The sequence below is a fragment of the Monopterus albus genome, unplaced genomic scaffold, assembly GCF_001952655.1.
Source record: "Monopterus albus unplaced genomic scaffold, M_albus_1.0 scaffold95.1, whole genome shotgun sequence".
Lineage (NCBI taxonomy): Eukaryota > Metazoa > Chordata > Actinopteri > Synbranchiformes > Synbranchidae > Monopterus > Monopterus albus.
The window spans coordinates 133,528-145,602 of NW_018127975.1; the positions used below are offsets into that span (position 1 = coordinate 133,528).

Below are 12,075 nucleotides of genomic sequence, written 5' to 3' on the forward strand. Positions count from 1 at the left end.
CACATTGAACTCCAATTACTCCTGATGGTGAGGCCAGCGGTTTACATGGCAGCTTCGTCTGATAAGCAAACGTAAAGCGTTTTAGGTAGAAGTAATGTGGAAATGCAGTCTAGTTTACTTCAAGCAAAAATTACTTTTAAAGATTTTCCCCAATAACTAATCAAATTATTGATCTTTAATGTGCCTGCCAACTGATTAAAGAAATTACTTAAAATTCCATCCTTAATTTATAGACATAAAACAATGTTGTGAGTGGAGATTTAAGTACAATATATGAAAATATAAAATACAAATTATAAAGCAGTTAACTATAATCTACCAAAGAAATTAAAGTAAATATAATCATGTGATTACTTATCATTACCTGACATTAACGAACTCCAGGCGCTTGTTTAGCCTTATGTCATACTGTATGCAGTTTAGGTTTCTCTCAGCCTACTGTGTCATTTTGGAAAGTTCAAGATAGTACACAAACTTCCTGTCATAATTTATGCATACCTGGCATCCACCTCAGTAGAGACTCTGCCTGGGACCTTCTTGAGGATCTCTAGCCCAAAAGTCACAAACAGCTTGTCCATGGTGTTGGCTACCTGTTCCTCTTCAGTTCTGAACAGAGAAGGAAACATTATGATCTGGTCAACTTAATGTCCGAGTTCTGCTGAAAAAGGGGAATTTTATGAAATAGGACACTGTGTAATGACTGCAAATATGACAGATCAGCTGTCTGAACTTTGGTAAGGTGCAAGGTCACAGCCCCAATTAAACATTTAATTTCACTAAGGAGCTGTGTACTATCCAACATCTGCAAAATCACATAAAATGTTTCACATCTTCTGCAAATAACTTGTACTTAAGTGCTGTTTACAATCAGGTTTCACCTCTAGTGTAATCCAACAGGTACACAACTAAAGAATGGCTTAATTTTGAGATGTTTGTTTCAGTTGTCATTTGCGCACAACCACTTACCCATCTTTGGCGATGCCGTATTTAATGGCCTGATCCAACAGGTGCTGGTAGGCTGGCATCTTAGCAGCAGCCAGGATAAGAGATGGGTTAGTGGTGGCATCTTGAGGCTTGTACTCATCAATGGCTGCAGGGAGGGAAGACAGCACAAAATCACACACACAAACCAATAACCTGGTTTCTCCTACTGTGGCCTTTTCTTATAAATATTAATCATCTCAACAAACCTAGGATCTGTTCCTTTGTCCATTTAATTTGGTGAGAATAGTCCTAGACACAAGTGGCATTCAAAATGGTGCTCTGATTAAAATGTAACTGTTCATCTCAGTCCCTGAAATAATATACGGTCAGGGCGGACACAAAGACACACACACACACAAAATGTGGTTTCTAGTTTTGTCAGGGGGGGGGGGAGGGGGTTTCTTTTGTCAATAATTAACCCCTCCCACATGAGTCCATGCTAACATAATCTGTTAAACTAAATCTTGGTCTGAACCCAGTTCTCTTGTTGAGATACTGCATCATAATGAGATTTTTCCCTTGAATCTATTCATTCAAATGTGGATTTTGTCTGAATTTCAGTAAACAACATCAGAAAGAGTCACACAGAGAACTCTGGCATGCTGAATGTACAGTGTGCTGCTGCCGTCAGATAGAAACTGTTGCCCTCTACTGTACAAAAGCACTTATAGCACCATCTCCTAAAAAACTGTTATTGTCCCACAAAGAATACGCAGTTTAACACCATCTAAAGGAAGAAAAAAGGTTTGATAGGGCAATGATTCAATAGTCTTATTAATTACAAAATGTTAATTAAATGATGCAGGGAATATTTGGACTCCTATACTTAATAAAAACTGCCCAAACTATCTAAAATTAATGAAAAAACAAAACAATGAGAGATTAACCACCAGCTAGTGCAAATCTCTGATGAATAAAAATCTTCTCATAATATTAAACTTATGTACAGAACTTTCTGATGGCAGCCAGGTCCAGTCAGTGCTGCCATCTCTTCAGCCCGAGAACAAAGCCCGACTCTGTTCTGTAATCAGTTCTCTTTCTCCCACCCCTCCAAAAAAAGAACTGGATCGTTCTGCAGGAAAGAAAATGCTACACAGTTAAAGTGCTGTCCCAGTAGTATTCCAAAGTGACAGCATCTGGTCTGTCTACTATATAAGACATAAGGTCTTAAACTGTTCCTTTATTAGGCTATAACTTTATAGCCAAACTGGCACTCATGACATTTATTATTTCATCTGATAATGTCACCAACTAGACAAAATGATTGCTTCAAGTATAAAAATAAATAAAAACCCCAACAACTAAATAACAGTAGTCCAGATTTTTCTGTGCAAGTTCAGACTCAGAAGTTGAAGACAAGGACTTCTTTTTTTGGTAATAGGCCATAATAGTTTGGCCTAAGATACCGGATACTGATATTAAAACCGGTTCATGTGAACAATGCTTCCACTGAAGCATACACTCCCGTCTTTCAATAAAGCATTTTTATGTATCAAATTGCTGAGCAATATGGTGATGCAATACACTGTTTGGAATATAAAAAGGCAAGCGCTGCATCAGTTGTATTTAATGTTGACCTTGATGACTGACTCGGATAACAAGGACTCGACTCGGTTTAAATAAATTAAATAATGTCCAGAGGGCTGTGCAAAAGCAAGCAGTGAACCATCCTATTTGCTGCTAGTCATGCCACATTTGTGTAGAAAGCCAGCTTTCTATAAACATAATTCTGTAAACACTGTGGTGAAGGGAGATGGTAAAACACCAAATGAAACCAAACTTCCATTCCTAATAAGCGTAACTGACTAAACTGAACTTCTCAATGCATTCTTGGTCAGATTACTGTTTTAATCTAAATGTGGTGTGTACATTGTGAACAATTCTATGACAAACATCACATTCACCTAAGACTTGCTGATAAGGAACCTTCTCTAAATCCGTCTTCTTCAAACCATCAATAACTGTTCAGCCTAATAACTTACCAAGCAGTCTTGTGCAAAAATTTCATAAGACCCCCTCCATAACAGTTTCAGAATCTTTCCGAGAACCTTTTACCTCACAAATGTAGATGAAGCAAGACTGTGGTTTTACACCACATTTGACCATGTTCTTATATATCAGAAGTGCTGCTGTCTGATTTGAACATGTACAAAATTTGAAATAAGTGAAACCCAAGAAATGTTACAACATTCATGTAAAAGCTTCATTGCATAAACCAGACACACATTAGTATGTAAACAAGCCTTCACCAAAAAAATAAAAGAGTAACAAATGGCTACATACATCTTGATTAACAAATCCATCCCTGTCACAAACTCTGTACAACATCCTTGCTTTTTCAATTAGAGGACTGACAGAGTGGGTCGCATCAATAGCTGAATGATTACGGTGCAGTGTACTATATACACGCCAGAAAAATCAAGTCTGGCCGCCAACCTATGTTACAGGTCCTCTCCCCTCTTTTCTGTCTGCCTCTCCGCAACCCACTTAATCCCATAAAAATTATCAAGGCTAAATCCCCCCCATTCATTATGTGGGAAATATGTGACGAAACTGTTAATTGGCACTGTGTGACAGACACAGGTGATGTGTTGGATATTAATTAAAAAAAAAAAAACACTGTCCAAGGTGACTTCAAACAGTCTACATTGTTTTCTTGCTTAGATTTGTTGTTTCTTATTAGTCTGTCAGTCTCCACTGGTGCACTTAAGTACAATAGCTATACAAATTAAAGATGCATTAATTAAGATTTTACAAATTGACAAATCAAGTGAAAATGTGACAGGATGTAGTGTCTCTCTGCTGCCCAACCCCCCAACTCATGCCTAATAACGCATGAGCTTTATAATAACTACAGTGAGTCTTTATTTAAAAAAAAAAGTCAATTATTTTTCTGGCAATTGACTAACTGATTAGGCTATTCAATTCCCACGTTAATGAACTTAACTAAATTTAAAGCAGTTTGTTTTTGCATGCCTCACAGTATCATTTGTCTAAAATAAATTATGCCGTTTAGTGAAATACAAAAAAGGTTATGTAAACTAAAATTGGTCATTCAACAACTGGTAAATATGTTGACAGCTGAGTAATAGTTTGTATATTAATAATTTAAGTAAAACTGACAATAGTTTGCAGATTGCAGTTCCTCAAATCTGACAATCTCATGCTTTTCTTTTAAATACATGATGGTAAACTAAATATCTTTGGGCTTTAGAATGTTTGTTGGACAATGTAATGGTCACCATGGGCTGTAGCAAATTTTAAGAGGGGTTACCCAGCATTTTATATATTTTATTGGCAAAATAATAATCAAACAAAAAGGAAAAACCCAGTCTTCAAATTAATCTACAGTAAAAAAAATTTACCTTAATGCAAAAGCCCACCATTCCGGCTGTGCAACGAGTATAGAACAGCTGTCCAATGTACCGCCAGGCTGCAGACTCACAAATCAGTTTTGTCATGTCATCCTGAGTCTGCAAGCTGTGCACGAGGAACTGTCTGGTTTGCATCACTATGTAATAGTGTTACTGCACACACTGTTCCACTTTCTGACCTGTTGAGAAACAGACCTCTTCCTCTATGGCGTCAAAGGGACAAACGAGGAATGAGGAAGAAAAAAAAACAAAAAAAAAAAAAACCCAAAACCATATATTACAACTTGATGCATGTTACTTCAGGGTGCACGTCTGCAATTTAAGTTGTTTCGGTCATCAACCTCGTGTATATGTTAAGTGCCAGTTATTACGTTACTAGGTTCAATTTATGTCTTTGTGTGAATGATGAGGATAATGTAAACAAAATAACTGTATGCAAAGACCCCATGTCTGTTATCTAGCTTTTGCTAATGCTAAATCAGGTACCGTTACTAACAAGTTACAGGATTATCATATTGGCAACTAACACAAAACCTTTTGTAAAAATTGGTTAGCTTCGTTAACATTCGCCAGTCTGTCTGAATAGAGTGAGACTGATGATAACATTTGACTGCGCAACAATACTGACACCGCGGTCATTCATATTAAACTGCATCCTTCCTGGTCAGTTGCGTGCTAAGTAGCTAACATTAGCATGAGATAAAAGGAAGGTTTTACCGTTAAAATCCCCAGTGTCTGCCACCACCACAGTGTGCTTCTTCAGCTGGGTCAGCGCGGACTCCATTTTTCGGCGTTTGTCTGGTGACGCTCGGGACATGGTGAGAGACTGGGACCCTTTTATATACTGAAAACACGTGAGAGCAGGCGCAATGTCAGAGAAACAGGAGCGCGCAACACAACAGGAAGTGAGCATTGATTGTATTGAGTCGCCGGTGACGCGCACGTAATACTTCAAGAACGCTTGTGCAGAAAAGGAATAATTTTGCTACCCCCGATACTTAACAGATTCATTTTCGGTTTGGGCTGTAAAGCATGCATTTGGTTTGACTAAGTGGCATGTAAAAAGCTATATAAAGTAGCTTATTAGAGTTACACATAAAATGTAAGCCTATGTTTCACAAAGTGAATGCATTACATAGCTCTTAAAATCATAGTGGTACATATTAAATAATAAATATGAACTACTGTTAATTGTGACTTGGCTACTTCCATGTCATAGCTGATATATAAGGTAAATGACATCAAGTCACAAAACTAAATAATATTGGTATGAGATCATATGTGTGCTTCTGTGTTTTGTTTCCTTCAACTAAATTATTGTTGTGCACAATGGGCATAAAGCCTGCAAAAGCAGCCCAAAATGTTTTAGGCTAAACTACTGAACATCATTTGAGTTTAAGACAAGTTGACTTCTCAAATAAACAAGTAACATTTTTTGGCTAAAAGGCAAAGATGTCTTCCCCACGGAGAGAAATATCAACATTTTACAAAATCCCAGGGGGATAACATTTGTGAATTTTAACTTTATCATTCTTACCTTTTTGTTGTTCTTCTTTTTATTTGTTGACACCATCTGTTCAAGTATCTGCAGAGATGTGGCCATGCAGCCAATAAGCCTTCTCATCAAGGCAGTTTAAATGCTTCTTAAAAACACATTATACCAAGAATATAATTCAAGTACTAAAATCTCTTTATTAGATTTTTGCCTTATAATGGTCACATGTAAGAATAGTGACTCTAATGTACTGCAATGTTTATGTAATGGTGTAATGTAAACTTCTCCTCGGGTTGTCATGATCTAAAATTCTAAAAACAACACAAACTTTTTCTCTGTGTCCTTAATGATAGATATGGCCCCAGTTAATTCCAAACCTTATATCTATAAAATATACTATATAATATCTCCTCATATGAGAAGTTATGATTACCAACAAATACTGTACATTATTAAGCACCTAAATGTCGTTATAGCTGCACTGAACTACATTACAGTGTGTTATAAGCAAGAGGACATCAAGTGTTACCATGTTTGAGTCATTTTTGTTTTGGTACAATAAGGTTTTTGGGAGGATTTAAATTCTGGTTACTCTTTACGTGCTATATAATAACATTTAAAGTAAACTACATTAAATTAAACAGTAAATTGCTCAATATTACACAAAAAGTGTCATATGTAGAATATTCAGTTACAGTAAGTCATTTTAACCACACATCATTGCATTATGTGATTCTGATTGCCTGATTATCTCAGTAACTCTACTGAGACACCCGTTTCTGATATGGCTTACAGTAACAGCTGCCTGACCTTAGGGAAACCAGAATATTTGGTGTGACGCTTTTCATTAGTGGAGTCTTTCAGTCAGTGTGCCTGTTTTTTAAAAGCTATATGTCAGCCCCCAGACTTTAGCAGCATATTGATAATATCACTGATTCCATTTCCAGCCTTGTATGTCTGCTTCATTAATATTTAACAGTATATCCCAGCTGATATGTGACACACTGACAGACGCCAGACCGGCGTCAGCAGCAAGGACATCTTGTGCCATTGGTAATAAATAGAAGCTCTTGATCATTAGTTGAATTATTAAACGGAGCATTATATTTTCATGTGTTAAAACCATTCTGTAGCAAACATTCATTCATTCATTTTCTACCGCTTAGTCCCTGAACGGGGACCTGTAGCAAACAATTTTCACAATTTCCAATACATTATACTAACTATAATGGAAAAACATATATTTAATATTAAAATCTAGTCTGACTTGTTTTGAGTATGCAGTAGTGACTGTGCAAGACTACTTTAATTAGTTCATGGCAATACTGATCACATAAGTACTGTATACATTTTTGCATAATCTATTTATGTGACAATTTTTGTAAATTTAATTACTATTTAGTTTGTGTGTCAGAAAAAAAATCAGAAATTTGGGGAAAAAATTCCAACAATTCTCCTTGAAGACAAAGTTGGACAAGACAAACATTTGCTTTTTGCAGAGAAATATGGTGGAGTGACTTTCTGTGCTGTATTGTTAAATGTCAGATATATAGTATTATAAATAGAACAAGAAAGCAAAGAAAGCAAGTATTTGACTATACACATCCAAATATTTAATCAAAATATCCAATAAATAATGTTCACTTAACAGTGCCAGTAGAAGATGGCTGTTTTCCAGTTCAAACTCAGAAATATGTTCAAATGCTAAAAATATATTTAAAGCCACAGGCCACATCATAGTGCTAGAGAATTTGATTTGGATTACCTGATAAAGGCCAATAAAAAAGAAGCGGTCAGAATGATGAATCGGTTTCTTTTGGTTACTTTAATGAAAATAATTTCACTTATAAACCACAAAATGTTTGTAGAAGGTCAAATCTATCTGTGTTTATTGTAATTAGCTACTGTATTTGTATTTATCAGATCTTGTTTTGAAATCACCTACTTGAGGAGTTGCTACATCCCAAGTACAGGCCCCCCATTATCCGTTGGTTTGAACCTCAATCTTATAACCGGGTGGCAAGAAAGCGTTAAAACCCATAATGAGGTCAGGGTGGCCCTTGAAGAGCTGGGAAACACGGTTAATGACTTCAGGAGTGTCCATCCTGTAGTAACAAAAGAAACAACAGTAATTTAGTATGTGATTCATCATCAGGTGGGTCCACAGCTGCATGTTACATGTTAAAACTTGAGACACAGAAGTACTAGCCATGGGTTTTCTTAGGGAAAACAGAAAAAAATAGAGCTCACCTCTGTGACTTGAACTCTTTCATAATATCAAGAAAATCATTATAAACTTGTGGCTGATTGCCAAACTGTAGCTTCACTTGATCCAGATAGGACAGTGCATCTTCAACCTTCAAAGTAAAAAGTGAAAAATCAGTGCCACATTTCTCCATCCTAAATCGGGTATTATGTAACCCCTGAACAGAGAATAAAAATGAATTTGGGATCAGAAAAGTCAATACTACCAGCTTAATATTGCATGTATATCAAACAAAAAAACATTTATTTCACTGGTTGACTTTGATGAGTATATTTTAAAGTTTATTTGTTCATACCTTCAGTCGTTGAAACTGTTGCTGTCCTTGGGTTGAATTCATGGGGGTGGGTGCATGAACATGACTTTGGACCACTGCAGGACCCTGAGACTGAACTGATAGACTGTGTGTGTGGGGACCAACATGAGGTGCAGTATTGGTGTGTCCATGTCCACTTGTGCTCTGAGGAATTGTAGGCACCTTTTTAGGAAGCAATATAATAGAATTTTAGGCTCCATGAAGCTTAAAAATAACCTGGGTAAACTTGCAAAAATTATTGTACATGTTAATACAACTACACTAAATAAAGGCGTCTTTAAAACTCAATCGGTGCGCTGTCAAGCACAATGCAAGATTCACCTAGTTTTTAATAGGGCTGTACCTGACTAAGGATCTTATCAGCCAGCTCTACAGTGCGACAATTCAACTATTTGTTTTTATTCTTTCTTTTAATAAATATATAGCCTAGGCTGTCAGAAAATCAACTGGCATGAACATCACTAATAACAGACCACATTAACATCAGTATTTAAATGCAAGAGTGACAGGAACATACACATTTCTGAGCATTTAGGAAAACCAATAAGTCAGCTGCATATGATGCAATATTTATGACATATTTAAAGTGATATATAATGTCAAGGTGCCATATGGATTTGTCGGAATAACGAGACAGGCAGCACACTTGTATTTCTGTTGAAACAATGCTCTTATAGGCCAGTTTACCAACAAGTTTAAGTTTCTCCCGTCAGTTAACCACAGCGTATGGACACGACCGTTTAAGTCTTTTCTCTTGTAAAAGTACACCACAATGTTTGAAAACACTTCTAATAAAGTACAAATCTCACCTTTATGTGGCTTGTACTAGTGGGTTGTGTTTTCATTTTCTCCTTGTTCTGCAATTTGCTAAACAGATCCAACCAAATACCAATTGGCATTGGTATTTGGCACAGCAAAACGAGAAGACGACAACAAACTACTGGGCTGGGGCTGCCTTCTGTTGTAGTGCACAATGGCTGACAAAAAATTAAATATAATAAAATAAAAACAAAGTCGACTAGAAGAGTCTCAGTCGACTGACAGGTCTCTCAACTGATGACTCGACTATTTGGGGGCAGCCCTAGTTTTCAATAAATGTTAAACTCAGATGCTGTGCCTTTTAGATGAACCACTAACAGACAGCTAACATACAAACACATATTTCTGATTATTTCACTGTAGGAGCAAGTTTTAGATCATCAGTAAAGACAAAGTATGGGGCTGCAACATCTGATGTCTTGTCTATCACCCTTTAAAGAACCCTCCAAACTTTTCTCCTTCACCTCCATCAACTGTGAAAAGACAATATATGCTGTTGGATAATTTTGTTGGATGAACCACAAAGATGGTTTGTCTCAACCACAGATCTGGAAAAAAAAAACCCAAACAAAACAAAACTTTACATTGTCAGCTAGTTTTGACTCATAAGCTACACAAAATTACCATTTGTTTTCAGCTTGTTGACAATAATTTGCTAAAGTAACTGTAGCAAGCATTGTATAAACATACACTTATACTGAATTAGAAGCAAAAAAATGGGACCATGGGCCAAGTGGCAAAGGTGTCATAATGCTGCTAGCTTCATTTCAAACTATTCAAAAGATGTTTGATCAATTGTTCTTACTATCTTCATTAGTGCCAGATTTTGTTGCATGTGTGGTTAAAAAACATCATGGATGACTCAAGTAAAATATACCCTCCTGTCTGCTCCAGTCCACTGTGCGTGGCTGTGAGCAGCAATCCAGGAGGAGGACAGGGGGAGTAGAGACCGCCAGGTTTAAAACTGCAGCAGTAGAGTAAAGGAAAAGAACAGTCTCTATTTGACTAGATTTACTTCAGCAGATACTGATCCTTTGGGAAAAAAGTGCCAACCCTGTCACTGAACCTTAGGACAGGCCTGGGACATCTCTAGTTAGTTATTCTAAGCTAAAGACAAAGATTTACTGCAATTTGGTGCTAGGCAAATATTCATCTATAACCCTAGTAAAAATAAGAACTACACCAGAGGCTGTTGTTTAAGCCAGCTGCACTGATAATCTCATACCTGGTAGCCCTGGGGGAGAGAATACTGGATGCCATTGGATGGCTGCATGTTGTCTGTGGCTGTCTCTATAACAGCAGGGGCCGGGGCGAGGGCCCGGTGTTGGAAGCTCTCTGTGATACTTTGACCTGGGGGATGGCGTGACTGAGGTTGCTGGGGAGCAAATGTTGGTTCCTGGTCCTCCACACACTTCTTCATTGCATACACATACCTAAAGGAGCTAAAGTGGACAAAGGCATGTATGTCAGTTAGCAGGCTGTGCAGGGTTCCTTATGCTAGCCCCACACTACAGGAGAATCAGGCAGATTTGGGGTCTGATTTGCACTTCCCGTTGACTGGAGGGGATGTTCCCGACTCCAGGATGCTCGGAACCGATTAGGAGTCCAGATGATCCTGTAGTGTGAGGGCTTTACAGACACGAGTTTGACAAAAGTTAGCAATAGAAAATAACTGTAGGGGAGATTACATTGCACTTAATGCGCAAGCAGAAATTGACATAAAGCATAAAACAACAAGGTCCATGCGTGATGTGCAACTTAAGCGACTCATTTGATAGAAAAGAGTTCTCTTTGCTGCGTGAAAAATGCATCTACCTAGTGTAAAACTAATTATGTAATGTAATGACATGATTGATCAATTAAATTACATTTTTATAATGGTCATTATGAACTGAAACTGTGAAAAACACATACAGTGTAATGCAACAATTGTGTGATAAATCCTAAATGTACTAACTATATGGCATGAACCTTTTGTTCAGACAGTGTCAGAGAGGTGCCAGTTCAACCCTGCAGTCACTCTGTAAGCAGTGAATGGAGCTTCACTATAATACGATTCAATAAAACTTGTCCACAAATGTCAAATGGGTACATAATGACAGAAATGATTAGGACAACTGATGGAAGTTACCAACTAACTTAAGGCTATGGCTTTGACCACAGGCTTTGGAATTGATTTTTAGCTTTTTTTGTATTACTGAGCTTTGAATGTAACCCCAGGATTTTCTGTCTCATTATGTTTCCTCGAAAAAACTCGAGAAGCAACTTAAGTCTGAAATCTTGCTAACTGGTGGTGTTCTGAGCAAATGTTCCTACCATGATAGGTTTGGTCTGTACACACAACCGTCTCAGTCTACATCATAAATGAATGCTGCAGTCAACACATTTAGATGTTTTCAGTATAGGCAGTTATTTTAAATTAAACCTTGTCTGCACTATATACATGGCATATTAATGAACAAGAGCCCCGTTTTACAAGGACAAAAACTATCTTACTGCATGAAAACAAAAGGCTATGAAGAATGTATAAGACAAAATACCTGTCTAGGACTGTCCCTAAATAGGCGTGCTATTATTGTTGATCAGAATGGCTGTGGAAGCAGGTTAGGGACCACCTTTCAAGTAACAGGCACAGGTGCTAAGGGCCTCTTAGTCCTGTCATTAAAATGTAATCAAGTTGCCAATGTTATAATGTTTTTAAACTCAATATGATGATGATGACACTTTATTACAGACTCAAGGTCCAGGTTCAAAACAAATAAAAGCAATAAAAGAACAGTTTAAAAACGAAACAATAAAAACAGAAAATACATAAAAACGAGAG

General features: G+C 37.1%; 2 protein-coding genes across 2 annotated transcripts in view; both read right to left on the reverse strand.

The window, feature by feature from the left end:
* taldo1 (transaldolase 1) overlaps positions 1-5,273 on the reverse strand; it is a 9,007-nt gene extending 3,734 nt beyond the window's left edge. The window contains exons 1-3 of the mRNA XM_020608803.1: positions 5,076-5,273; positions 967-1,090; positions 499-606 (exon numbers count right to left, since the gene is read on the reverse strand). Of these exons, the coding sequence (XP_020464459.1) occupies positions 499-606; positions 967-1,090; positions 5,076-5,271 (428 nt within the window). The 5' untranslated portion in view covers positions 5,272-5,273. The remainder of the gene's footprint in view (positions 1-498; positions 607-966; positions 1,091-5,075) is intronic.
* Positions 5,274-7,461: 2,188 nt separating this feature from the next.
* On the reverse strand, positions 7,462-10,716 carry LOC109965071 (paired amphipathic helix protein Sin3a-like). The gene is made up of 4 exons (XM_020608811.1): positions 10,477-10,716; positions 8,415-8,594; positions 8,104-8,210; positions 7,462-7,958 (listed from the first exon to the last, which is right to left on the reverse strand). The coding sequence occupies exons 1-4, from the start codon at positions 10,669-10,671 to the stop codon at positions 7,835-7,837; spliced, it is 606 nt and encodes a 201-aa protein (XP_020464467.1). The 5' UTR covers positions 10,672-10,716; the 3' UTR covers positions 7,462-7,834.
* Positions 10,717-12,075: the final 1,359 nt, after the last annotated feature.